The 26045-nt window shown below is 45.8% G+C and overlaps 1 protein-coding gene across 1 annotated transcript in view; it reads right to left on the minus strand.

Annotated features, from left to right (window-relative positions):
- Positions 1 to 1720: 1720 nt before the first annotated feature.
- The window catches only part of MDC1 (mediator of DNA damage checkpoint 1), a 47750-nt gene continuing 23425 nt past the window's right edge, over positions 1721 to 26045 (minus strand). Inside the window, exons 9-16 of the mRNA XM_056540573.1 lie at positions 22622 to 23410; positions 19805 to 19851; positions 9330 to 11981; positions 8961 to 9119; positions 8573 to 8755; positions 8258 to 8383; positions 3851 to 3961; positions 1721 to 2991 (exon numbers count right to left, since the gene is read on the minus strand). Of these exons, the coding sequence (XP_056396548.1) occupies positions 2809 to 2991; positions 3851 to 3961; positions 8258 to 8383; positions 8573 to 8755; positions 8961 to 9119; positions 9330 to 11981; positions 19805 to 19851; positions 22622 to 23410 (4250 nt within the window). The 3' untranslated portion in view covers positions 1721 to 2808. The remainder of the gene's footprint in view (positions 2992 to 3850; positions 3962 to 8257; positions 8384 to 8572; positions 8756 to 8960; positions 9120 to 9329; positions 11982 to 19804; positions 19852 to 22621; positions 23411 to 26045) is intronic.

The following is a 26045-nucleotide window of genomic DNA, read 5'->3' on the forward strand; positions in this document are numbered from 1 at the left end:
AGAAAGTTAAACAGATTTGTAAATTACTTCTATTAAAAAAATCTTAATCCTTCCAGTACTTATTAGCTGCTGAATACTACAGAGGAAATTCTTTTTGGAACACAGAGCTCTCTGCTGACATCATAAGCACAGTGCTCTCTGCTGACACCTCTGTCCATTTTAAGAACTGTCCAGAGTAGGAGAAAATCCCCATAGCAAACATATGCTGCTCTGGACAGTTCCTAAAATGGACAGAGATGTCAGCAGAGAGCACTGTGCTCGTGATGTCAGCAGAGAGCTCTGTGTTCCAAAAAGAAAATAATTTCCTCTGTAGTATTCAGCAGCTAATAAGCACTGGAAGGATTAAGATTTTTTTTAATAGAAGTAATTTACAAATCTGTTTAACTTTCTGGCACCAGTTGATTTAAAAAAAAAAAAAAAAAAGTTTTCCACGGAGTACCCCTTTAATCATTCCAGTACTTATTAGCAGCATTATGCTACAGAGAAAATTCTTTTCTTTTGGACTTCATTTTGTGTCTGACCACAGTGCTCTCTCTGCTGACACCTCTGTCCGTGTCAGGAACTGTCCAGAGCAGCATAGGTTTGCTATGGGGATTTTCTCCTGCTCTGGACAGTTCCTGATACGGGCATCAGGTGTCAGCAGAGAGCACGGTGGACAAGACAAAAAATAAATTCAAAAAGGAAAGAATTTCCTCTGTAGCATACAGCTGCTAATAAGTACTGGAAGGTTTAAGATTTTTTTTATAGAAGTAATTTACAAATCTGTTTAACTTTCTGGCACCAGTTGATTTAAAAAAAAAATATATATATATTATATATATATATTCCACCGGAGTACCTCTTTAACAAAAGCGGAGGCCGGTGGCAGCTCTGGTGGTACACAAATATCCCGTTACAGACCGTGCACTACAATGCACTGTAACAATGCATGCAACTGGCTGCTACATGATGTGATGGTTACAGATAGTACATGAAGTGACAACAGATGATGAACGGCCATCTAGTGTAGCAATAATTCCAGATAGGCAGAAGGGTATAGTAAAAAGAGAAGAACAGGTGGCGCTCTGATAGTGCCTTTATCTTATAACAGTAAGGTGCGTATAACGGACATAGCAAAAAGCTGCTCACTTTTACCAGTTGTGCAATATACAGGCACAACACTGGGGTACGCGTTGGATGGTTTGCGGTACTGACCGGGAGCCGCTGGTTGTCGGCAACGCTGCAGCGGTCTGGATTGCAGCAGGAGGCAGGTTACAGGTATTCCTGGCAGGGGATGATCCCAAATCAGACTTGTGTTTTAGCGCTTCACCGGGGTGATAAAGACAATTCTCGCAGGTGGTACACTGTAATAGCTTTTTATTGGCCGATGTACAGTGATATACACAGGTAATATGTGCATAGGACAACACGTTTCAAGAGGGGATTCCTCTTGTTCAGGTCCCGTCAGTTTACTAGGTGCACAGGGCAACGCGTTTCAAGAGGGGATTCCTCTCTTCGTCAGGGAACTGACGAAGAGAGGAATCCCCTCTTGAAACGCATTGTCCTGTGCACCTAGTAAACTAACGGGACCTGACGAAGAGAGGAATCCCCTCTTGAAACGCGTTGCCCTGTGCACCTAGTAAACTGTATAATTGCTATTACCTGTGTATATCACTGTACGTCGGGCAATAAAAAGTTATTACAGTAAACCACCTTCGAGAATGGTCTTTATCACCCCGGTGAAGCGCTAAAACACAAGTCGGATTTGGGATCATCCCCTGCCAGGGATACCCGTAACCTGCCTGCTGCAATAATTTCAGATAGGTAGCGCATGCCAGCCTAAACACACTTCTCCACAGGAAAGGATATATGTGTTAGATCACAGGGCATCTGACTACTGAAACCACCATGATCAGTACAGGGACCCGAGGCCCCTGTGGAAATGGAGTAGCAGGTCGCGCATGTGTGACGCCACTCCATTCATTATGGTTGGGTGCAATGGATATAGCTAAGTACCGCACTTGGCTATCTCCGGTGATCCCACTGTGGATAGGGGATGTGTCCTTTAAAGGAGTACTCTGGGTTTGGAAAATGTATTCCCTATCCTACGGATGGGACCCCCTGCGATCTCTCCTGTACGGCATCCCGGCTCTCCTCATAAATGGAGGCGTGGCCCACACACCCCCTCCATGCATCTCTATGGGAGAGCTGGAGATACCCGGGTACAGCGCTCTGGCTCTCCCATAGAGATGCATGGAGTGGGCGCGTTGGCCACTGCTTCAAACACAGCTCTTTTTAGCCGGGGCGCCTACAGGAGATCCCCCGTGATTTGACACTTATCCCCTCTATCTTTAGGATGGGGATACATTTCCCTTACCCGCAGTACTCAAAGACTGCAAAACAGAATACTCCAGATAAAACCAATACCAATGGCGTCTCCACACAATATAAATTATTTTGTTCCTTTAAAATTCCAAATGCTCCCCTCTTTTCCTGCCTTTATCCAAACACAATTTTATAAACAAATACATTACAAAGCTCATGGACTAAAAACGAACATATTGGTCAGAAGTAGATTCCGATTTTTCACTTGTCATGTGGCTCCTGCAGAACACGCTTTTCCATGTTCATTTGTGGAAACAAGCTGCCACTACGAGGTCCAAAGTCTTGCAGAATGCCCAAGGACCGATGCTTTAAGTCTTCATAAGAAAAATGGTCATAACCCTGTAAAAGTTGCTCCCCTATCTCCAACATGGATCCCTAAAAAAAGCTGCTGCACAAAAGAAAATAATACTACTACATAGTACATGGTGGGTATGTACACCAGAGTTAGCGCTTCCGCTTAGCTGGGGTGGGCCCAGTGTCCGCAGGGCTGAGCAGATAGGCAGTGGGGTTCACTTCCTGGCGTAGGATGCCGCTGAGGATAAATTCTGCTGACGTTATCGGAACTGATGATGGGACTGACTTGCAACGAGCAGCGTCTTCAGGACAAGACACAATAACACATTTTTCCTAGGAGACACAACAGTAAATCATCATCCTACTGGTCTGAAGTAGAGATGAGCGAACTTACAGTAAATTTGATTTGTCACAAACTTCTCAGCTCGGCAGTTGATGACTTTTCCTACATAAATTAGTTCAGCTTTCAGGTGCTCCCGTGGGCTGGAAAAGGTGGATACAGTCCTAGGAGACTCTTTCCTAGGAATGTATCTACCTTTTCCAGCCCACCGGAGCACCTGAAAGCTGAACTAATTTACGCAGGAAAAGTCATCAACTGCCGGGCCGAGAAGTTCGTGACGAATCGAATTTACTGTAAGTTCGCTCATCTCTAGTCTGAAGTCAATGACAACATATATCCAACTAATGGTATTCATAGTCTTCTTCGTCACGTACTGGGTAGGAGTAAGTGCAGTTCTGGATTTAGCCACAACACTGTCCCTATCTAGATGGACAATCCGCCCTAAATGGTGGCCCCAAATGGGTGATGGTCCCTACCGTGGACTAAGGGCCGGGGCGTCAAGAAGCATCAGACAGTCCAGGTCAATAGCACATGAGCAAAAACTGTACAAAGTTGGAAGACGAAAAAACAGGAAAAAGCCAGAGGGCCAGAGCCAAGAAGGCAACGGAGTACAAAATCAGAGACAAAACAGGGTCAAGACAGGCAAAAGTCAGCAGGCAGGCACAAAGTCAGGGAGCAGACAAAAGGTCAGGTCACAGGAGGTCAGAACAGTATAGGAACGAAAGTAACAGGACAAGAAACAGATCAGATTAAAGAGGTGTGAGTGTTGGCAGCGCTCCCACCTCCTGATAGGCCTTCCGGCATGTTACTTAGTGCTGATGCCAGGCACGGTACATATGTAACATTCTTTACCTTGAATGTCCGAGGCATTTTAGCAAGGAAGGTTGCTCCACTGCAGGAGATAATATCTTTCATCTGGTCCGGGTCTGGTTTGACGTTCGCAGTTACATGAATTTCATAGCCCTACAATGACAAATGATTTTAAGCAGAAAGTATTTGATATCTGCTGCTATCAACCCAATTGTTATCCCACATAAATACCTCTGTACATGGCTAAATCACCTACCGTATTTAACACAAATACACAATGGCTTGTAAACCACTGCATTATGTGCTGCTTAATAGTAAAGGAGTAAACTGGTTAGAAAACTTTCTTCAGATACAAACTGTTGCATCTGCTCTGGAGGACCTGGACTATATATCAGTCATGGCCGTAAATGTTGGCACCCCTGAAATGAAGTGTTTCTCACAGAAAAGGATTGCAGTAACACATGTTTTGCTATACACACGTTTATTCCCTTTGTGTGTATTGTAACTAAACCAAAAAAGGGAGGAGAAAAAGCAAATTGGACATAATGTCACCAAACTCCAAAAATGGGCTGGACAAAATTATTGGCTCCCTTAACTTAATATTTGGTTGCACACCCTTTGGAAAAAATAACTGAAATCAGTCGCTTCCTATAACCATCAATAAGCTTCTTACACCTCTCAGCCGGAATGTTGGACCACTCTTCCTTTGCAAACTGCTCCATGTCTCTCTTATTGTAAGGAGCCTTTTCCCAATAGCAATTTTAACCCCTTAAGGACTCAGCCCATTTGGGACTTAAGGACTCTTTTTCCTCCTCGCCTTTTAAAAATAACTTTTATATTTTAATCCACAGAAAAGTATGAGGGCTTGTTTTTTGCACGACCAGTTGTCCTTTGTAATGGCATCACTCATTTTACCATACAATGTATGGCGCAACCTAAAAAATACTATTTGTGTGGGGTAAATTATAAGAAAACATTGTGGGTCAATACGATTAAAATTATACCCATGATTACATACTTTTCTATTATTGTACCGCTTTTAAAAAATCTCAAACTTTTTAACCAAATTAGTACATTTGACAACCTATCATTTTTTCATTTTTCCGTATAAGCGGCGGTATGAGGGCTAATTTTTTGCGCCGTGATCTGTTCTTTTTTATTGGTACCACATTTGCGTATATAAAACTTTTATTAGATTTTTTTTAAATATGTTTATTAATTAATTAATTTATTTATTTTTAACACTTTTTAGGGGTAAAATGGGAAAAAAGGGACAATTTACATTTTTATTGGGGGGAGGGGACTTTTCACATTTTGTTCCTTTTATTTTCTACAACTTTTTATTTATTTTTTAACACTTTTTATGTCCCCATAGGGGACTATTTATTGCAATCACTTGATTGCAGATACTGAACAGTGCTATGCATAGGGCATAGCACTGATCAGTATTATCAGCTATCTTATGCTGTGGTCTGGTCTGCTCGATTGCAGACCAGTGCAGAAGACCCAAGGAAGGCGGCAGAGGCAGGTGAGGGGACTTCCGTCCGCCGTACTGGATGATCGGATCCCCTCGGCAGCGCTGCAGGCTATCCAATCATCCATTTTAGTGACCGCACTGCCGCAGATGCATTGACCTGTATTGATCACGGCATCTGAGGGGTTAATGGCACACATCAGCGCGATCGCTGATGTCCGCCATTACCGACAGGTCCCTGGCTGCGACCTGCCCCGCATGACGCGAGCACACCCCGGTGCTCGTGGTTATGTACAGGACGTAAATGTACGTCCTGGTGCGTTAAGTAAGAACGCACCAGGACGTACATTTACGTCCTGCGTCGTTAAATGATTAAGATCTCTCCACAGGTGTTCAATAGGATTTAGATCTGGACTCATTGCTGCCACTTCAGAACTCTCCAGCGCTTTGTTGCCATCCATTTCTAGGTGCTTTGTGACGTATGTTTAGGGTCATTGTCCTGTTGGAAAACCCAAGATCTCAGACGCAAATCAAGCTTTCTGACACTGGGCTGTACAGTGCAACTCGAAATCCGTTGGTAATCCTCAGATTTCATGATGCCTTGTACACATTCAAGGCCCCCAGTGCCAGAGGTAGCAAAACAATCCCAAAACATCATTGAACCTCCACCATATTTCACTGTAAGTACTGTGTTTTTTTTTTGTAGACCTCATTCTGTACTTGAGATTGTTGATATTTTTCCACAATTTTGGTTCTCAAGTCAAGACAGTTCTCTCCTCCTCTTTCTGTTGTCCATGCTTAGTGTGGCACACACAGACACACAATGCAAAGACTAAGTGAACTTCTCTCCTTTTTATCTGATTTCAGGTGTGATTTTTATATTTCCCACATCTGTTACTTGCCCCCAGGTGAGTTTAATGGAGCATCACATGCTTGAAACAATCTTATTTTACCAAAATTTTGAAAGGGTGCCAATAATTATGTCCAGCCCATTTTTGTAGTTTGGTGACATTACGTCCAATTTGCTTTTTTCCCTCCCTTTTTTGGTTTAGTTCCAATACACACAAAGGGAATAAACATGTGTATAGCAAAACATGTGTTACTGCAATCCTTTTCTGTGAGAAATGCTTAATTTTCTAGAAAAATTTCAGGGGTGCCAACATTTACGGCCAAATGTTATACACATACCCTGTTTCCTCGAAAATACACCCTACCCCGAAAATAAGACCTAGGCCAGGGGTACTCAACTGGCGGCCCGCAGTCCAGATCCGGACCGTGGCCGACAGTAATGCGGACCGGAACAGCCCCCCCATCCTCCACACTCCCACAGACCCCATAAATAAATAAGCCCTACCCTGAAAATAAGCTCTAGTGTTTTTTTTTTTGTGGCTAAAATTAACCCCTTAAGGACCAAGGACGTACCGGTACGTCCTTGGTCCTGCTCTTCTGATATAACGCGGGGTTACACAGTAACCCCGCGTCATATCATGGCGGGCCCGGCGTCATAGTGAAGCCGGGACCCGCCTCTAATAGCGCGCAGCGCCGATCGCGGCGCCGCGCGCTATTAACCCTTTAGCCGCGCGCTCAGAGCTGAGCTGCGCGGCTAAAAGTGAAAGTGAAAGTTCCCGACTAGCTCAGTCGAGCTGTTCGGGATACCGCGGCTAATCGCGGCATCCCGAACAGCTGACAGGACAGCGGGAGGGCCCCTTCCTGCCTCCTCACTGTCCGATCGCCGAATGACTGCTCAGTGCCTGAGATCCAGGCATGAGCAGTCATGCGGCAGAATCGTTGATCACTGGTTTCTTATGAGAAACCAGTGATCAACATAGAAGATCAGTGTGTGCAGTGTTATAGGTCCCTATGGGACCTATAACACTGCAAAAAAAAAAGTGAAAAAAAAAGTGAATAAAGATCATTTAACTCCTCCCCTATTAAAAGTTTGAATCACCCCCCTTTTCCAATAAAAAAAAAAAACACAGTGTAAATAAAAATAAAAATAAACATATGTGGTATCACCGCGTGCGGAAATGTCCGAATTATAAAAATATATCATTAATTAAACCGCTCGGTCAATGGCGTGCGCGCAAAAAAATTCCAAAGTCCAAAATAGTGCATTTTTGGTCACTTTTTATATCATCAATGATCAATAAGTCCTATCAATGCAAAAATGGTACCGTTAAAAACTTCAGATCACGGCGCAAAAAATGAGCCCTCATACCGCCCCATACACGGAAAAATAAAAAAGTCATAGGGGTCAGAAGATGACAATTTTAAACGTATTAATTTTCCTGCATGTAGTTATGATTTTTTCCAGAAGTCCGACAAAATCAAACCTATATAAGTAGGGGATCATTTTAATCGTATGAACCTACAGAATACATATCAGGTGTCATTTTTACCGAAAAATGTACTACGTAGAAACGGAAGCCCCCAAAAGTTACAAAACAGCGTTTTTTTTTAAATTTTGTCGCACAATGATTTTTTTTCCCGCTTCACCATAGATTTTTGGGCAAAATGACTGACGTCATTACAAAGTAGAATTGGTGGCGCAAAAAATAAGCCATCATATGGATTTTTAGGTGTAAATTTGAAAGAGTTATGATTTTTTAAAGGCAAGGAGCAAAAAACGAAAATGCAAAAACGGAAAAACCTCCGGTCCTTAAGGGGTTAATATCAGGCCCGGTCTTATTTTCGGAGAAACACGGTATATATAAGTTTAAAATGTTTCCGCACTTTTATATTTCCGTGTTGTCTTAGTGCGTCATGTGACTTGCATCGAAGGTGACTGTAGAAAAGTGATGTCATTTATGAAAAGAAAAAAAAAAGTGCTGAAACTTTTTTGAAGGCTGGCTGTCGAAGTAATGCTACAACATGTCATCGGAGCATTCTAAAGAGACCCTCTATTCCCTAAATATGTCACAACCCAACAGGAGTTCTAACATAATTCCCTGAAAAGTAAAAATATAGGTCTGTACCTCAAAGAGCGGACTCCTCTTTGCTTTCTGCAGAGATTCCGACAACAAAAAGTTGAAGTTTTTCTCTTGTTCTTTGTCATGAACAAGAAATCCAGTTGGGGATAAGAAGCGTCCGCTCTTCTTACACTAGGGGGGAAAAAGTGAACATTACAATCTATACAAGAATGAGCACTATCGGAAAACTATTACTTGGTGGAAAATATTTCATCATTTGAAACTAAAATCAAAAAGTTTGCGCCTGGAAAACTCAAAGAATAAATAAATTAATTAATTTTATTTATTTAAAAAACTAACAAACAAACAACACATTTGCACCTTATCTATCCAGTCCAAGGTGACGATGGGAATGCCCCTCGCAAGGGCACAGAGAAACTTCACAGTTCTCCGGACCCGGTCAGTTACCAGGTGGGTACAGTCAAACACCGATTTTGCAATATCTCCACCCAGAGAGCGGATTGTCTCCTCGCCAGCTGTATCCACCACCCCTGTGAACAGAATCTGGAGAATGAAGGTAAATGGAAGTAGTTATTTTTAGTGTTTAGACATATTCTCCAGCAATATTACTTTTCAAAGTCTTAAGGCAGTGTCTTCCAACCAGGGTACCTCTAGCTGTTCAGAATGCTGGAAGTCGTGGTTTTGCAACAGCTGGAGAGGCTCCCTGGTTTGAAAACACTGTCTTAGAGATTGAACAATTGATGCCTACCTTGGGAGCAGATGCTGACTGAGCCAGTCTGGTAGCAGGTGCTGGAGTGGATACTCGGTTGGTGCGTCGGGGCGTTATGGGCTCTGATGAGTTACCTAAAACAGAACTTTGCCTTTGACGGGTGTTTCGAGATGGGGAAGGATCAGGTGGGGTGACATCCTGGAACAAAAGATATAAATCACAACACACACTTCACCACCGGTTATAGAAACTCATTCTCCCTTCAGTCATGAATCCCTGGCTACGAAAGAACTCTAACATTCCCGTAAGAAACATATCTTGCGACATATTCTCTCTTTTTAGTAACCATAGGGTGTTTCAGCCATTTTCATAGGCTGCTCTCGTGTATAAAAGAACATATCAACTTACCTTTCTAGTCGGCGTCTGTTGTGTATCCTGTTTCCTTGGTCTCCCTCTTCGACTTTTTGGTGTTTCCACCACTCTCGGCTCTTCTTCATCTTCACCCTCGTCTGATTTCTTCCTCTTTACTTCTACTTCTGCCTTCGTCGCTTGTCCTCGTTTCCTTGAAGCAACTGGAGTAGAAAACTGAGGTATGTCTTCTTTTTTAGCTGCTCGCCTGCCTCTCCCTCCGGCAGGCTTTGACGTCTCCTCTTGTGGGGACGCTTTAGGACTCTCCTCTGCTCTCTTGTTGACGTCTTCCACATCTTCATTTAACTCTTTACTTTCATCAGATGCCTTTGCTCGTGTTCTTGATGATCTTTCAGACTTGGAGTTTTTCTCAGTCTGTTTTGTCTCATTCATACTTGTCTCATCATCTTTGACGTTTTTTCTAGTTTTTCGAGTTGTCTTTCCTTCAGCCGCTTCCTCTTTGTTATCTTCAGGACTTTCATCAACCGTTTCCTTAGTTGTTGTCTCTTCCTTGGAGTTCTTTCTAGTCCTCCTAGGCATTTTTGTTTGGTCTTCCAATTTTGCAGCCTCTTCTTCCATAGAGTGTCTTCTTGTTCTTCTGGAGGTAGTTTCTTTTACAGTTTCTTGTACAATCGTGTCTTCTCCTCGGCATTCTCTTCTAGTTCTTTTTGATGTTTGAGAATCACTGCTGGCCGTTTCCTGAGGTTCAATATTATCTTCAGGTTTTTGCTGTTCTTTTATATTCTTTCGTCCCCTTGTAGGTTTTGTAACAGATTCCTTTCCTTCTGTTTTACCATCTTCCTTCACTTCTGGTTCTGTGGTATCCTTCTTAGAATTTTTTCTGGTTCTTTTTGGTCTTTTATCGCTTTCTGGCATATCTTCGTGTTTTAGTTCAGCATCTTCAACACTTGTGTTCTTTCTGGCTTTTCCCTTGACCTCTTGTATTTTTTCAGATTCCTCTTTAACGTCTTCCTTCAGACTCCTCCTCGTTCTTCTTGATCTTTCATTCCCAGAAACTTGACTAGCTTGGCAGACTTCTTCCATCTTTTTGTTTTCTTCTGCTGTACCTGTAGTGTCCTCAACTTCATCTGAAGGCTTAACACGAGATTTCCGAGTTGCTTTTCTACCTTGACTTTCTTCTTGCTGTATCTGTAATGGTGAAGATTGTTTGCTCGTATCTTTCTCCTGAGAGGTCTTCAAATTATGATCTCCTATGTTTTCTTCTTTACCTTCATCCTTATCTGCTTCATTCTGTAGCCTTGTAGCCACTCGTCTTTTGTTTCTTGCTGTTTTTTTATTCTGACGTGAATCAGGCTCCTTTTCAGCAGAATTATCCTTTGCCTCCATAGACTCCTCACTTACAATATTTGTTGAAGAAACAGGAGCCTCAGTGCATAACATTTCCTTGTTCTCCAAGGAAGTTTGATCCCTGGAATCCTTAGAAATCTGCTGAACTGTGTTACTTTTCTTGTCATCTACTGAAGACACACTTTCTATCTCCTCAGTTGGATTTACTGATGGGATTTCTGGGGCAGAACTCTCCTTAATTTCCACAGCATTGGAACTAGACTGCTTATGTTCCTCTTCTAACTCTTCATTGACATCTTTTTTTGCACCCTTTCTAGGAACCTGTCTCCTGCCACGCTTTTCACTAACCCCTGATGTTGAAGGTTCAGCCTCTGAGGATATTTTACTTGTTCTCTTTCGAGAAGTTGCTGCAACAGGAACTTCTTCCTTTGCTGTATCCTTGTCCTGTGATGCTGCAGTTCTCCTCCCACCTCGTCTTCTGACTTCTTTTTGGACTTGCTCATCTTTTATCTCAGGTTCAAATGGTTGTGACTTTCCTGTGCTTTGTTGATCTGGTTCATCCTTTAGAGAACCAGGACCTGCAGAACCTTTGTCCAGAGGCTCTTCAGTTGTTGATGAGGTCTTCTCTTCAGTTGTCAATGAGGTCTTCTCTTCAGGTGTCAATGAGGTCTTCTCTTCAGGTGTCAATGAGGTCTTCTCTTCAGGTGTCAATGAGGTCTTCTCTTCAGGTGTCAATGAGGTCTTCTCTTCAGGTGTCAATGAGGTCTTCTCTTCAGGTGTCAATGAGGTCTTCTCTTCAGGTGTCAATGAGGTCTTCTCTTCAGGTGTCAATGAGGTCTTCTCTTCAGGTGTCAATGAGGTCTTCTCTTCAGGTGTCAATGAGGTCTTCTCTTCAGGTGTCAATGAGGTCTTCTCTTCAGGTGTCAATGAGGTCTTCTCTTCAGGTGTCAATGAGGTCTTCTCTTCAGGTGTCAATGAGGTCTTCTCTTCAGGTGTCAATGAGGTCTTCTCTTCAGGTGTCAATGAGGTCTTCTCTTCAGGTGTCGATGAGGTCTTCTCTTCAGGTGTCGATGAGGTCTTCTCTTCAGGTGTCGATGAGGTCTTCTCTTCAGGTCTCGATGAGGTCTTCTCTTCAGGTCTCGATGAGGTCTTCTCTTCAGGTCTCGATGAGGTCTTCTCTTCAGGTCTCGATGAGGTCTTCTCTTCAGGTCTCGATGAGGTCTTCTCTTCAGGTCTCGATGAGGTCTTCTCTTCAGGTATCGATAAGGTCTTCTCTTCAGGTATCGATAAGGTCTTCTCTTCAGGTATCGATAAGGTCTTCTCTTCAGTTATCAATGATGTCTGCTGAACAAAGGAACAGGGGGATAAATGACAAGTGCTACACGTTTTTTTGGACAGCATAGAAAGAACAGTATAATATAATTGCAACTAGAAAGCTGTAGCTGATAACCTATAAAATTTGAAACTTTTTAAAGCACAGGACTTCAGTATAATGCAGAATTTTCCAATATGGATATATGAAAAATGTACGGTATCTTATTCAGTATTTCATCCTGAAAATGTGACATACGTCTCTATGTCCATTCAATTATATATATATAAATAATGTATGTGTGTATATATATTTGTATATGGTGTATGTTCCTGCATAAATTCCGAACGACTGGAATAAACCTTCAAAAAAAACTTGGTACACGTGTTTCTTATAGTCAAATTAAAATCTAGTAGAGTTTAGGGCTGTCCAGATATCGACAATCTCCATCACCGCAGCCCGAGAGTAACATGATCAGGAGATGTACCGGAAGTCCCATGCAAGTCTAAGTTTTAAACATCCTGCCGCTGGACCACTGTAATGGTAAAAAGGAGATTTTTTTAAACTTACCGTAAAATCTCTTTCTCGAAGGATCCATTGGGGGACAGAGATTCTGGGTATATGCTGCTATCTCTAGGAGGCTTGACACTATGGTAACCAAAAAGTCGGCTCCTCCCAGCAGGATATACCAGCCTCCAGGCCACTGAGCAATTCAGTTTAGTCTCAGAGCAATAGGAGGAGACCGACAGGTCAAAGGAAAAAAAACATGAACTGTCCCAGAACCAGAAGAAAAAATAACTGAACACTCCCTCGGACAGATAACCGAAAAGGAACCCCAGAAAAGGGCGGGAGTTGTGTCCCCCAATGGATCCTTTGAGAAAGAGATTTTATGGTAAGTCTAAAAAAAATCTCCTTTTCTCTATCAGCTCCATTGGGGGGACACAGACTCTGGGACGTACCAAAGCCGTCCCTTGGGTGGGCAGAGAAAACAGGTCTGACAGTCGGCTGTACCACCGCCGCCTGCAACACTTTACGGTCCAGACTAGCATCAGCCGATGCAAAAGTGTGAACCTGGTAGAATCTCGAAAAAGTGTGCAAAGACGACTAGGTGGCCGCTTTACAGATCTGCAAGGCCGAGGCCTTGTTTCGGAGAGCCCAGGATGCTCCCACAGAGCGGGTGGAATGAGCCAAAACCCTGAAGGTTGGGATCTTCCCCTTGCAGCGGTAAGCTTCCGAAATAGCACATCGGATCCACCTAGAAATGGTGGCCTTGGAAGCAGGCTGTCCCTTCCGACAACCTTCCGCAAGGAAGAAAAAAAGAATCGCACTGACGAAAGGAAGAAGTGACAGAAAGATAAGTCCGAACAGCCCGTACCACATCCAATTTGTGGAGCAGGCGCTCCCTGGGATGAGAAGGAGCGGGACAAAAGGACGGAAGGACGATGTCCTCGTTGAGATGAAAGGCCGAAACGACCTTAGGTAAGAAGGACGGATCTGGCCTGAAAACAACCTTGTCCTGATGAATTATCAGGAAAGGATGACTGCAGGAAAGAGCTGCCAGTTCAGATACTCTCCTAATGGAAGTAATCGCTATAAGAAAAGCCACTTTCCAGGATAGTAGGCAAAGGGGAACCTCCCTAAGAGGCTCAAAGGGTGTGTCCTGAAGAGCGCCTAGAACTAAGTTCAAGCCCCAAGGGGGAGAAGGGGAGCGGTAAGGGGGGGGGGGGGGGCAGCATGTGCCACGCCCTGAAGGAAGGTCCAGACGTGCGAATTGGAAGCCAGAGGACGCTGAAAGAGAATGGAAAGGGCTGAAACCTGACCCTTAATGGAACTGAGAGCCAGCCCTTGTTCCAACCCCGACTGCAAAAGGGAGAGGAGACGGGGAACGGAAAAGGTAACTGGAGAAAAGGTCTGAGCTTCGCACCAACGAAAGTAAGCCCACCAGGTACGGTGATAAATTTTTGCAGAGGAGGGCTTGCGAGCCCTGAGCATGGTGCGAATTACCTGGGAAGAGAAGCCGCGGGCCCTTAGAACCGCGGTCTCAACCGCCACGCCGTCAAATGCAGCGACTGTAAATTGGGGTGGCAAAGGGGACCCTGTGACAGTAGGTCTGGACGAAGTGGAAGACGGAACGGAACGTCGTCCAGAAGCCAGACCATGTCGGCGCACCATGCCCTTCGAGGCCAGTCTGGAGTCACCAGAATGGCGAGGACTCCTTCCGCCTTGAGCTTCCTCAGAACCCTGGGAAGGAGGGGGAGAGGAGGGAATAGGTAGGGCAGTACGAAGCCCGACCACGGAATTACTAGGGCATCCACAGCTAGAGCCAGGGGGTCCCTGAACTTTGACCCAAACGTCAGAATTTTCCGGTTGTGTCGAGACGCGAAGAGGTCCACGTCTGGGGACCCCCAGAGGTTGCAGATCTGCGCAAACACCTCCGGAAAAAGAGACCACTCTCCGGGGTCCGGTGAGGACCGACTGAGGAAATCCGCTTCCCAGTTGAGCACTCCCGGAATGTGAATCGCCGAAATGGCTGGAACTACTTGTTCCGCCCAGAGGAGGATCTTTGTCACCTCGGACATGGCCGTTGAGCTGCGAGTGCCGCTCTGCCGATTGATGTACGCCACAGCCGTGGCGTTGTCCGACTGGACACGGACAGGGTGGCCCTGTAGCAGGGACTCCCAATGCTTCAGACAAAGATAAATCGCCCTCAGTTCCAGGATGTTTATGGAAAGAAGGGCTTCTTGGGGAGGCCAGAGGCCTTGAACCATCTGATCCCTGAAAACACCCCCCCAGCCCGACAGGCTGGCATCCATCGTGACCACTTGCCAGTGGAGGGGGAGGAACGAACGTCCCTGAAGAAGGGGGGAGCGGAGCCACCAGCGCAGAGACCAATGGGTCCAGAGAGGGAGAGCAATCTTGTGATCGAGAGAGAGAGGGGACCTGTCCCATTGTGCAAGAATCGCCAGCTGAAGAGGACGGTAATGAAACTGGACAAAGGGTACGGCCTCCATGGCTGCCACCATCCGAACCAGGACTTCCATGCAAGTACGGATGGTGACCTGGGATGGTATCCGGAGGGAGCGGACTCCCGACAAGAGAGCCAGACGTTTGTCCGGGGGAGGCGAATCCGAGCCGAGGCCAAGTCGAACTGAAGCCCCAAGAAGACCAGAGACTGGGTGGGGGAGAGAACTGACTTGTCTCGGTTGACCATCCACCCGAAGTGACATAAGGTCTGAAGAGTGAGGCTCACATTCTCCAGAGCCTGGGCTCTGGTGGAGGCCTTGATGAGGAGGTCGTCCAAGTAGGGTAACACTAAGACCCCTCTGGACCGTAACAGAGCTACCACAGGTGCCAGAATCTTGGTAAAGACTCGTGGCGCTGAGGCCAGACCGAAGGTGAGAGCCACAAATTGATAATGACCTTCCTGAACAGCAAAGCGGAAGTACCGCTGGTGTCCGGGAAAAATTGGAACATGGAGGTAGGCATCCTTGATGTCCACCGAGGAAAGAAACTCCCCTTGATCCGTAGATGCCACCACCGAATGGAGAGATTCCATTCGGAAATGGCGGATAAGATGTTGGTTGAGACGTTTGAGATCCAGGATTGGCCGAACAGAACCGTTTTTATTGGGAACCACAAAAAGATTGGAATAAAAACCCTGAAAGCGTTCCCTTGAAGGAACTGGGACAATGACACCCTGGATGAGAAGGGACTGAAGAGCACAGGAGAGCGAGGGAGATCGGGGAGCACGGGACTGGAAAAAATGATCCCTCGGAAGGGAGTCAAATTCTATCCGGTATCTGTTGGACACCACGTCCCTGACCCAGGAGTCCTGAATGTGCGTGGTCCAAACGTCTCGAAAAAGCAAGAGGCGACCTCCCACCCAGCTGCGGGTGGAAGAGTCCGTTCATGCAGAAGTGGGTTTGCGGTTGCCCGATTTGGCCGCAAAACGGTCGGGGCGGTTGGTGTCCGACTTCCACAAGGGACGCGCCTTGAAAAAGGGAACCTTCTTGTCCCATGGAGGCGCCTGGCTGGACCCTATAGAGGGGCCAGATGTCCAAAAGGACCGAAAGGAAGAAGACTTCCTGCGGAAAGAAGTGCTAGACTTGTTTTGAGGTAATAAAGAGATCTTGCCCCCTGTCGCCTCAGAGATCATCTCATCCAGGCACTTGCCAAAAAGTTGGGAACCAGTAAAAGGAATCTCGGTGAGAGACTTCTTAGATGCAGCATCCGCGTTCCAAGTTTTAAGCCAAATGGAACGACGGAGGGCCACTAGATTACCAGTGGCAAAGGCAGCGCAGCGAGCTGAGCGCAAGGAAGCAGAACACAGGAAATCTCCAGCTTTGGAACATTGGAGGGCCAGAGCAGACAGTTCTTCCGGGGGAGAACCTGAAAGAATGCCCTGACGGAGTTGGGAATGCCAAACCGAGAGGGCCTTAGACACCCAGGTGGAGGCGAAGGCAGGAAGCAGGGAAGAACCCACTGCTTCAAAGGCATACTTCGCTAACGACTCAACCTTTTTGTCTGCAGGGTCCTTGAAGGCAGCTGCATCCGCCAGCGGCAAAGTAGTAGCTTTAGAGAAGCGGGAAACCGGAGGATCCACCGACGGAGAGGAAATCACTTTGGAGACAAGGTCCTTGGCGAAAGGATATCGCGCTTGGACTTTCTTCAGTCCCTGAAACTTCTACTCAGGGTGCTTCCAGGCAGATTCTAGAATGGCCTAAAATTCAGCGTGAGAGCTGAACACTGTGGGTGCCGGTCGGGCACGATGAAAGGATCCTTCTGGAGCTGCGTCCGAAGTTCCTGGGTCCTCTATTTTAAAGAGTACCTGTCATCAACAAAAACTTTTAATATGTTGTTCATAATCATTAATGAAGAGATATTGTAATATATCTTCATTAAAAAATATTAATATTTATACCAGTTTTTTCATTTTATACTTTTGGCCACTAGGGGTCACTCTTCTATGCCTGGTCTGCAAGCAGCATCCTATGCTTTTCATAGTAAGTGTACAGCTTTTAGGACTAATGCTGAAGGGTTCTGGTCCTGTCTGGACAGCTGTTGGCTGTCTGGGCATGCTGGGAGTTGTAGTTTTGCAACAGCTGGAGGTGCCCTGGTTGGGAAACACTGCTGCAGAGGGAGAGCAGCATACAGGAAGACTGGCAGAAGCAGAGTCCCAGCCAAGCTTCATGTGACATCATGTCTGCTGGGACCCGCCTCCTTCCACCCCTCAGAAAGACAGTGCTCCTGAGCTAATGAAGAGGGATAGAAAAAGGTATTTCCACAGCATTTTAAACCTCAATAAACACAGGGATAGGCATAGTTAGAGAAGGGGACAGATGGAAAGGGGGATCAGGGAAAGTTTAGATGATGACAGGTACTCTTTAAAGGTGTCTCTTATGGTCATAACCAATGAGTTCACCGTGTCCTCTGAATTGGAACCCTCGGCCGCTAGCTATCCAGGCGAGTGCAAACGAGTGGAGGTGGCCCCGGAAGAGGGAGACTCAGACCTGGTACGTGGCTCAGGAGAGCCAGAGCGGTGACCTCTGGAAGAGTGATGCGTGTGGCCTGAAGAAGTGGTCGGGCGAGACCTGCGAGAGGAACGCCCGTGTCTACCAGAAGACTCAGGGGATGAGTCAGAGAAGACACCCCTATTACGCCTATGCGAAGCGTAGGGAGAAGGGCAACAGGACCTTCTAGAGGGCCGGTGAAGGGTAGACCTCTCTGAGGCAGTCACCACAGAACGGGAGACCTGTGCCAAGTCGAATATAGACTGGGAGAGGGAGGAAACCCAGGCTGGAGGGGTGGCCGAACCCACCGGGTCTGAAAGGGCACCCGAGTTAGAAATAGCAGGGGGGGTCTGGTGGAGCAGGCAGAACAAGTGGGTTCAGCAGAACCTGACATTTTTGCAGAGCAGTTTTAACAAGCGTAATGGGTAACTAATATTCCCGATATCTGCATAGAGGGAGGAACAGTTCTGGGCACGGACATGACAAAAAAAATGAACAGTCTTACCCAAGTCTGTGTCCCAAGGCAGCTGCTGTGAGTAGAACTCCGCATCATGCTGAGGGGAGAGAGAAAAGACGCCGGCCAATAGGAGGAAGAGGCCGGGTCAGGGGCAAGGAGCACTGTGATTGGCCCCTGCACAGCCCCAACGCGCTGATTGGTGGCTATTTCGCACTGCTGAGGCGCTTATGGGTGGGAGCGAACGTCCGCCGGGCTGCCGAAGGATTCACTCAGTAATGGCGCCCGCTCCGAACCCCGATCGCACACGCCGCCTGTAGTGAGTTCCTGTGCGCCCGGGGACGGAGCGGGCGAAGTGCCGTCGGCAGCCGCCGAAAGTGAAAGTAAAAAGCGCACCAGGACGAAGCCTGCGGCGCGTGTACTATAAAACACACGTCTCAAATAATGTGCCCCCTTACTGTGTAGCCACTGCTCCCCCAATAATAAAAAACAATCCCCCTGCAGGGAACAATAAGATATCTCAAGGCCAGCCCCAGCTTCTGCAGGATAGGGCCAAAAACAGGGGTCTCCAGCTGTTGCAAGACCTAGGGAGAGAAAGATACTCACCTCATGCTGAAGAGCTTACCTAAAGAAGTCTTCAGACTGTAGTCTTCAGTCAGCATTTTCACCTGCGGCAAGCCAAGCTCATAGCGAGGTGAACAGGGAGGTAGGGGGACCCGGACCCATGAGGTACAACCCCAAGCGCTGACCGTTGGCGAGAGGGGGTTAACAGTACATCCAAGATGCCTGCCACCTCTCGCAATGGGGAAACAGTGAACCGTAGTTTCTGAGTCCCCACCTGAAAACAGAAATAAAAAGGAAGAACTAACACATTCCCTAAACCTAAGAAAATAAAAAATATGAGACCTGGTCTGGAGAACACCAGACCAGAGTCCACCTCCTTAAGACACTAAGCAAAAACTGTATTGCTCAGAGGCCTGGAGGCGGGTATATCCTGCTGGGAGGAGCCAACTTTTTGGTTACCATAGTGTCAACCTCCTAGAGACAGTAGCATATACCCAGAGTCTGTGTCCCCCAATGGAGCCGATAGAGAAATATGATTTAACTGTCTGGCATGCAGGTGCAGAGAATGGTTAGTGCAGGAGTACTCGGGTGTTGCCCTAAACCTAGTGGGAGAGATAAAACAACAATAAAATATAAACACCACATGTTGCATTTTCTCTTCCACAAGGTTTAGGTAGGAAGACCGGGCAACAGCGGGTAATCAGCTAGTTGAGGATATTTTTTTAATTCTCCACTTATATGATTATTTCTGCATGTGTCCATTCACATATTTTTTTTTAACTTATTTATTTATAACTTTTGCAATTTTAAACAACAAAAACATACACACATGAGGCAGAGAACAAGGCCCCCCAGCTCACCCCTCCTGTGTACAAAATCAAAGGATCATGTCAGGACCAATTACACCCTACAGGGAGTCCACACCCGGCCAACACTAAAACAGTAGACACCAGGACAGACAACAGATAAACACACACTCCCGGAGCACTCCTCCATTTCCTATGCCCAGTCACAGACAACCACACTATCCCGGAGAGCCGACCCTCTCTGGAGGAACCACCGACTCGTCTACATACACATATTAAACAAATAGTGCTGCTTTCTCTATGCCAATGTTTTCCAACCAGTGTGCCTCCAGCTGTTGCAAAATTACAACTCCCTGCATGTCAAAGGCTGTACGGGCATGCTGGGAGTTGTAGGTTTGCAACAGCTGGAGGAAGACTTGATGGGAAACAATGCTCTATGCAATGAAGCGATGAAACAGAGGAAAACAGAATTTACCAAACTCAGATTTCTTTGTCTGCATGAAGCATTAGGATTTACTCACCGGGATATTCTGTGCAGGTTCCTCTTTTCTCTTACTTCTGCTTAGACCTGCGATAAAAAATATTATACAAATAAAAAAATAAAATAGATCTGCATCTGCTGTAAATAATGAACAGTAAAGTTTGAGACACTAATATGAGAAATTGCACTTACAAGTAATATTATGAAGAATCATTACATGGGGACCATTCTTTATAACTTCATTCCTATATAGGTAATCAAGAGGAAGGGCCGGTACTATGTATAGGACTCCCGGTCCTGGTGGGTGCTCTGCTCTTTGAGATAGGACTCAGTATCCCTTGGTAATCAAATACGAATGAAAGAAGGGGCACTCCAAAATAGCTTCAAAAGCTGTGGTTTATTCACCCATCATGTGAATGGTGCTACGTTTCGGTCTCCACAATGAGACCTTTCTCAAGCCTCATTCCTATATATATATTATGTGACCGAAAGAAACTTTCCTCAAGGGCTCAAAAATAGAAATATTGTATAGGTAGGGTAGGGGATTTATTATTCACTGAAAGAGCAACTAAAACAACAACCTACAGGTGTGGAAGACCACACAATAAAATGGTGAATATACCCCAGTTAAAAATAATTTATGACAAGTATAATCATGTATAAAAGTAATTTTATTGAAATATATAGTTTAAAAAATACATATATGTATATCTGAAATCACAGAATCAATTCATAAACGGTAGTATAAAAATAGAGGATATATAAAAGTATATGTATTTTTTAAACTATATATTTCAATAAAATTACTTTTATACATGATTATACTTGTCATAAATTATTTTTAACTGGGGTATATTCACCATTTTATTGTGTGGTCTTCCACACCTGTAGGTTGTTGCTATATATATATTACTTGAATCAATGCAGAGGCTGCTGTAATCACAGGACTGTATTAATGACCTACTTCTCTAGGAACTGATAATTTTCTGATTGGGAATACAGTTCTTTTATTTATATGTCTATATGTCTGTGTGTATAAATGTGTCTTTCTATCTGCTCCTGCAACGGCAGGGAGGAAGTAAAGGGCTGTAGAAATGGAATTATCCTCCTGCTCTCTCCCATATTGAAATAAAACAAATGCGTTGCCTCCAAGGGAACAAAGCCACAGAACCCAAAACAGCATTCACTCTATATATATTATACTATTTATTAGATGCATATCCTAGGTTTTTATGCTGCTCACTGGAGTTACACTTTATCTACTTATTTAGGAAAACAAAAGGGGTACTCCACTACTTTTAAACCTATCCCAGATAAGTGTTTAATAATGGGAAGGAGGGGGTTCCCTGACCGTCTGAAACTTCATCCAATCTCCAAAAAGGGACCCATCTTTTCCTGTGCATTGAGCAGTGTTTGGCATGTGCCACTCCTTGCACATGGAAAGACAGGGCTCCAATCTGTAGATCGAGGGGGGTCTCTGAAGTCGCATTTGCAGTTACTACATAGCGTCAATATAGTATTGATCAGTTATGAAGATATGTTCGGCAACTGTGGTTTGCGGGGATGGTAATGTTGAAAAAACACTTCTACTGCAGTGTCAACGTGTGGCGGTGCTCTGGCTGTATGTAGCATGTAGATATTCATCAATAGAAAAGAAATGAAAGCCGGCCACTCACCATCTTACGTCTTCAAGACTTCTTTATTCGTTATACTCACAATACATATATATTGGAGAGGGACAGACACCGGGGGGGTACAGATAGGCGACAAGCACTAGACAGAGCGGAAACGGTGCTTGTCGCCTATCTGTACTCCCCCTGGTGTCTGTCCCTCTCCCATATATATGTATTGTGAGTATAACGAATAAAGAAGTCTTGAAGACGTAAGATGGAGAGTGGCCGGCTTTCCTTTCACTTCTATTGATGAATCAATATAGTACAGTGGTCCCTCAACATACAATGGTAATCCGTCGTTTGTCGAAACCATCGTATGTTGAGGGATCCGTGCAATGTAAAGTATAGGACAGTGGTCTACAACCTGCGGACCTCCAGATGTTGCAAAACTACAACACCCAGCATGCCCGGACAGCCGTTGGCTGTCCGGGCATGCTGGGAGTTGTAGTTTTGCAACATCTGGAGGTCCGCAGGTTGAAGACCACTGGTAGAGGAAGTTGTACTCACCTGTCCCCACCGCTCCGGACCGTCGCCGCTGCCCGGGATGTCGCCTTCCATCGCTTTTGCCACGTCCCAGGGGTGTCCCCGACGCTCCGGCAAGGCCTCTGCTTCCCCGGCATCCTCGCTCTCCGATACCGCCATCACGTCGCTACGCACACCGCTCCTATTGTATGACGGGACAGCGTGTGCAGCGACGTGATGACGACAATGGAGAGCATCGACGAGCCGGAGCCCCGAGGACAGGTAAGTGATCGTCAGCGGACCACACGGGGCACCGTAAACGGCTATCCGGTGGCAGCTGAAGAAGTCTGCGCTGCCGGATAGCCGTTTATGCGATGACCCCGACATACAAAAGCATTGAATGTTGATGCTGCCTTCAACATGCGATGGCCTCTGAGAGGCCATCGCATGTTGAAATTATCGTATGTCGGGGCCATCGTAGGTCGGGGGGGGGGGGGGGGGGGGTCACTGTATTGTCAGAATATAATTAACCACAATGTAAGTATCCACTGTCAGTAACGGCCTTTCCATCAGCTTTACACTTCAGTATAGTGTGAGTATAGATTACTGTAGGCTACATCATGAGTACATCACAAATAAAACTATTTTTTTGCTGAAAAAAATCGGAAATGTAAAATTGCTCTTGGTTCTTTGATAATTTTAGTCCAGTCATAGCCACTAACCTCTCCGTAAAGAGATCTTTTCTTTGCTCTTAGTAGACGTCTCCGGCACTACGTCCTCTGCAGCAGGAACACTTGGGGTTACCACCTGTGTCTCATCGTCTTCCGTGGCAGCTGGGTGTATGCTCTCAGCCCGAGTGGCACCATCACCCGTAGTTTCTTTAGACGACGCTGAAGATTGTGCAGTACCACTGTCCACCCCTGGGACTGTATGGCTGGGACTGTAAGGCTGAGTGACATCACTTTCTGATGCCGGTGTATCTTCACTACTTGGCTGCTCAATCTTCTCTGAAGGAACATCTGGTTCTGCATATTCTTCTTCTGCAGTGGGCACTGCCGGGGTGTCCGTTGTAAATGGCGGACAGTCAATATATGACTGTGTGGCTTCAAGCTCCAGATTCAGTGACTGCTCATAAGCCTGGGTGTCATCTTCTGATGTTTCCTTGTCTCCTTCCAGATCCTTAGAATCTCCTTCCTGCTCGATGCCTCTTATCCAAACTGAAGCTGGAACTTCTCTTTTAAGGTGCACCCAGGTACCAGTCTCCGGAGGTCTTCCAGACAAGCACTGGGAGACTGGTTGTGTAGCATCCTGGGAAATGGGTTCATCGGGCAATTGTCGGACTTCCTTTTCAGAATCTTCTCCACTACCTGAAGACTGGACTGTTTCCTCTACACTTCTATCAACAGGTTCTGGTGTCTCTTGGAGACTTGGCCCTCTTGGTTCTGCTTCACTGCAAAACGCCTGCGTTTCGGCTACTGCATTCTCATCTATATCCTCCTCAGATGTGTTCACTGATAAAGATAAAAACGTATGTCAGCATCAAAAAGTGCACAATAGTAGGTTAATATACAGCCAATAATGTGCCCCTGGAACTAACACAGAACAGTGACCCCTCGACCTACGATGGCCCCGACATACGAGAATTTCCACATAAGATGGTCTCTCAGAGGCAGCATCACCATACGATGCTTTTGTATGTCGGGGCCATCGCATAAACGGCTATCCGGCAGCGCAGACTGCTTCAGCTACCACCGGATAGACGTTTACGGTGCCCCGTGTGGTCCGCTGACGAACACTTACCTGTCCTCGGGGCTCCGGCGCGTCCTCTTCGGGATGCCCTGCATTGTTGGCGCTCTCCATCGTCGTCATCACGTCGCTGCGCACGCCGTCCCGTCATCCAATAGGAGCGCGTGCGTAGCGACGTGATGGCGGCGACGGAGAGCGCGGATGCCAGGGAAGCAGAGGCCTTGCTGGAGCGTAGGGGACTATTCAAGTGTAAAAAAAAATGTAAAAAAATGTAAAATGAAAAGTAACAAAAAAGGGAAAAATCCCCTCCCCCAATAAAAAGTAAAACGTCAGTTTTTTCCTATTTTACCCCCAAAAAGCGTAAAAAATAAATTAAATAGACATATGTGGTATCGCCGCGTGCGTAAATGTCCGAACTATTAAAATAAAATGTTAATGATCCCGTATGGTGAACGGCGTGAACGTAAAAAAAAAAAAAAAAAAGTCCAAAATTGCTACTTTTTTAATACATTTTATTTTAAACAAATTATAAAAAATGTATTAAAAGTTTTTTATATGCAAATGTGGTATCAAAAAAAAGTACGGCGCAAAAAATGAGCCCTCATACCGCCGCTTATATGGAAAAATAAAAAAGTTAGAGGTCATCAAAATAAAGGGATTATAAACGTACTAATTTGGTTAAAAAGTTTGTGAGTTTTTTTAAGCACAACAATAATATAAAAGTATGTAATAATGGGTATCATTTTAATCATATTGACCCTCAGAATAAAGAACACACGTCATTTTTACCGTAAATTGTACGGTGTGAAAACGAAACCTTCCAAAATTAGCAAAATTGCGTTTTTCTTTTTAATTTCCCCACAAAAATAGTGTTTTTTGGTTGCGCCATACAATATATGATATAATGAGTGATGTCATTACAAAGGACAACTGGTCACGCAAAAAACAAGCCCTCATACTAGTCTGTGGATGAAAATATAAAAGAGTTATGATTTTTAGAAGGCGAGGAGGAAAAAACAAAAACGTAAAAATTAAATTGTCTGAGTCCTTAAGGCCAAAATGGGCTGAGTCCTTAAGGGATTAAGTGCAAAGTGGGAGATTGTGCAACATATTTACTTAACAGTGGGCACAAAAATGTGTGAACAATGAGCATTACGTTTTTGATGCTCTTTTGTCCATCGGTGCTTCTGTCAACCACATTATCGTATTTCCACAACTGACAAGCAGAGGGCGCACTTGTGACATGCAGCCTCCACTCTATACACATAGGTCAGCAGCCGAGGCATCGGTGGTAGTGCACAATCCCAGCTCCTTCTGCTAGTGTCTTCAATCATCAGCAGGGAATCGTTCACTATGACACTATATATAGCACAGCTAAGAACCCCCCTCCCTGTGTGAACAACTGCTTACACTTCCTATGCACAATTAAACCCAATAGACACAGAAGGTATTAAAAATAAATATGAAAAAGAGGAAAAACAAGCATAGGATTTAGTGAAAATGGAAATCTTGCAGAATAATGTGGGTGGTCGTCTCAAGCTTTAGTGTGTTATTTAAAGGGGTACTCCGCCCCTAGACATCTTATCCCCTATCCAAAAGGATAGGGGATAAGATGTCAGATTGCCGGGGTCCCGCTGCTGGGGACCCCCGGGATCACTGCTGCAGCACCCCGCTATCATTACTGCACAGAGCGAGTTCGCTCTGCACGTAATGACGGTGGGCCGGAGCATCGTCACGTCACGGCCCCGCCCCTCGTGACGTCACAGCCCGCCCAGTCAATGCAAGTCTATGGGAGGGGGCGTGGCGGTCGTCACGCCCCCTGCCATAAATTTGCATTAAGGGGACGGGCCGTGATGTCATGAGGGGCGGAGCCATGACGTCACGCTGCTCCGGACCCTGTATCGCCCGTCATTACGCACAGAGCGAACTCGCTCTGCGCAGTAATGATGGCGGGGTGCCGCAGCGGCGATCCCCGGGGTCCCCAGCAGCGGGACCGCGGCGATCTAACATCTTATCCCCTATCCTTTGGATAGGGGATAAGATGCCAGGGGCGGAGTACCCCTTTAACCCCTTAAGGACGCAGGACGTAAATGTACGTCCTGGTGAGGTGGTACTTAACGCACCAGGACGTACATTTACGTCCTGTGCATAACCGCGGGCATCGGAGCGATGCCCGTGTCATGCGCGGCTGATCCCGGCTGCTGATCGCAGCCAGGGACCCGCCGGCAATGGCCGACGCCCGCGATCTCGCGGGCGTCTGCCATTAACCCCTCAGGTGCCGGGATCAATACAGATCCCGGCATCTGCGGCAGTGCGCGATTTAAATGAACGATCGGATCGCCCGCAGCGCTGCTGCGGAGATCCGATCATTCATAACGCCGCACGGAGGTCTCCTCTCCT

The sequence above is a fragment of the Hyla sarda genome, chromosome 9, assembly GCF_029499605.1.
Source record: "Hyla sarda isolate aHylSar1 chromosome 9, aHylSar1.hap1, whole genome shotgun sequence".
Taxonomy (NCBI): domain Eukaryota; kingdom Metazoa; phylum Chordata; class Amphibia; order Anura; family Hylidae; genus Hyla; species Hyla sarda.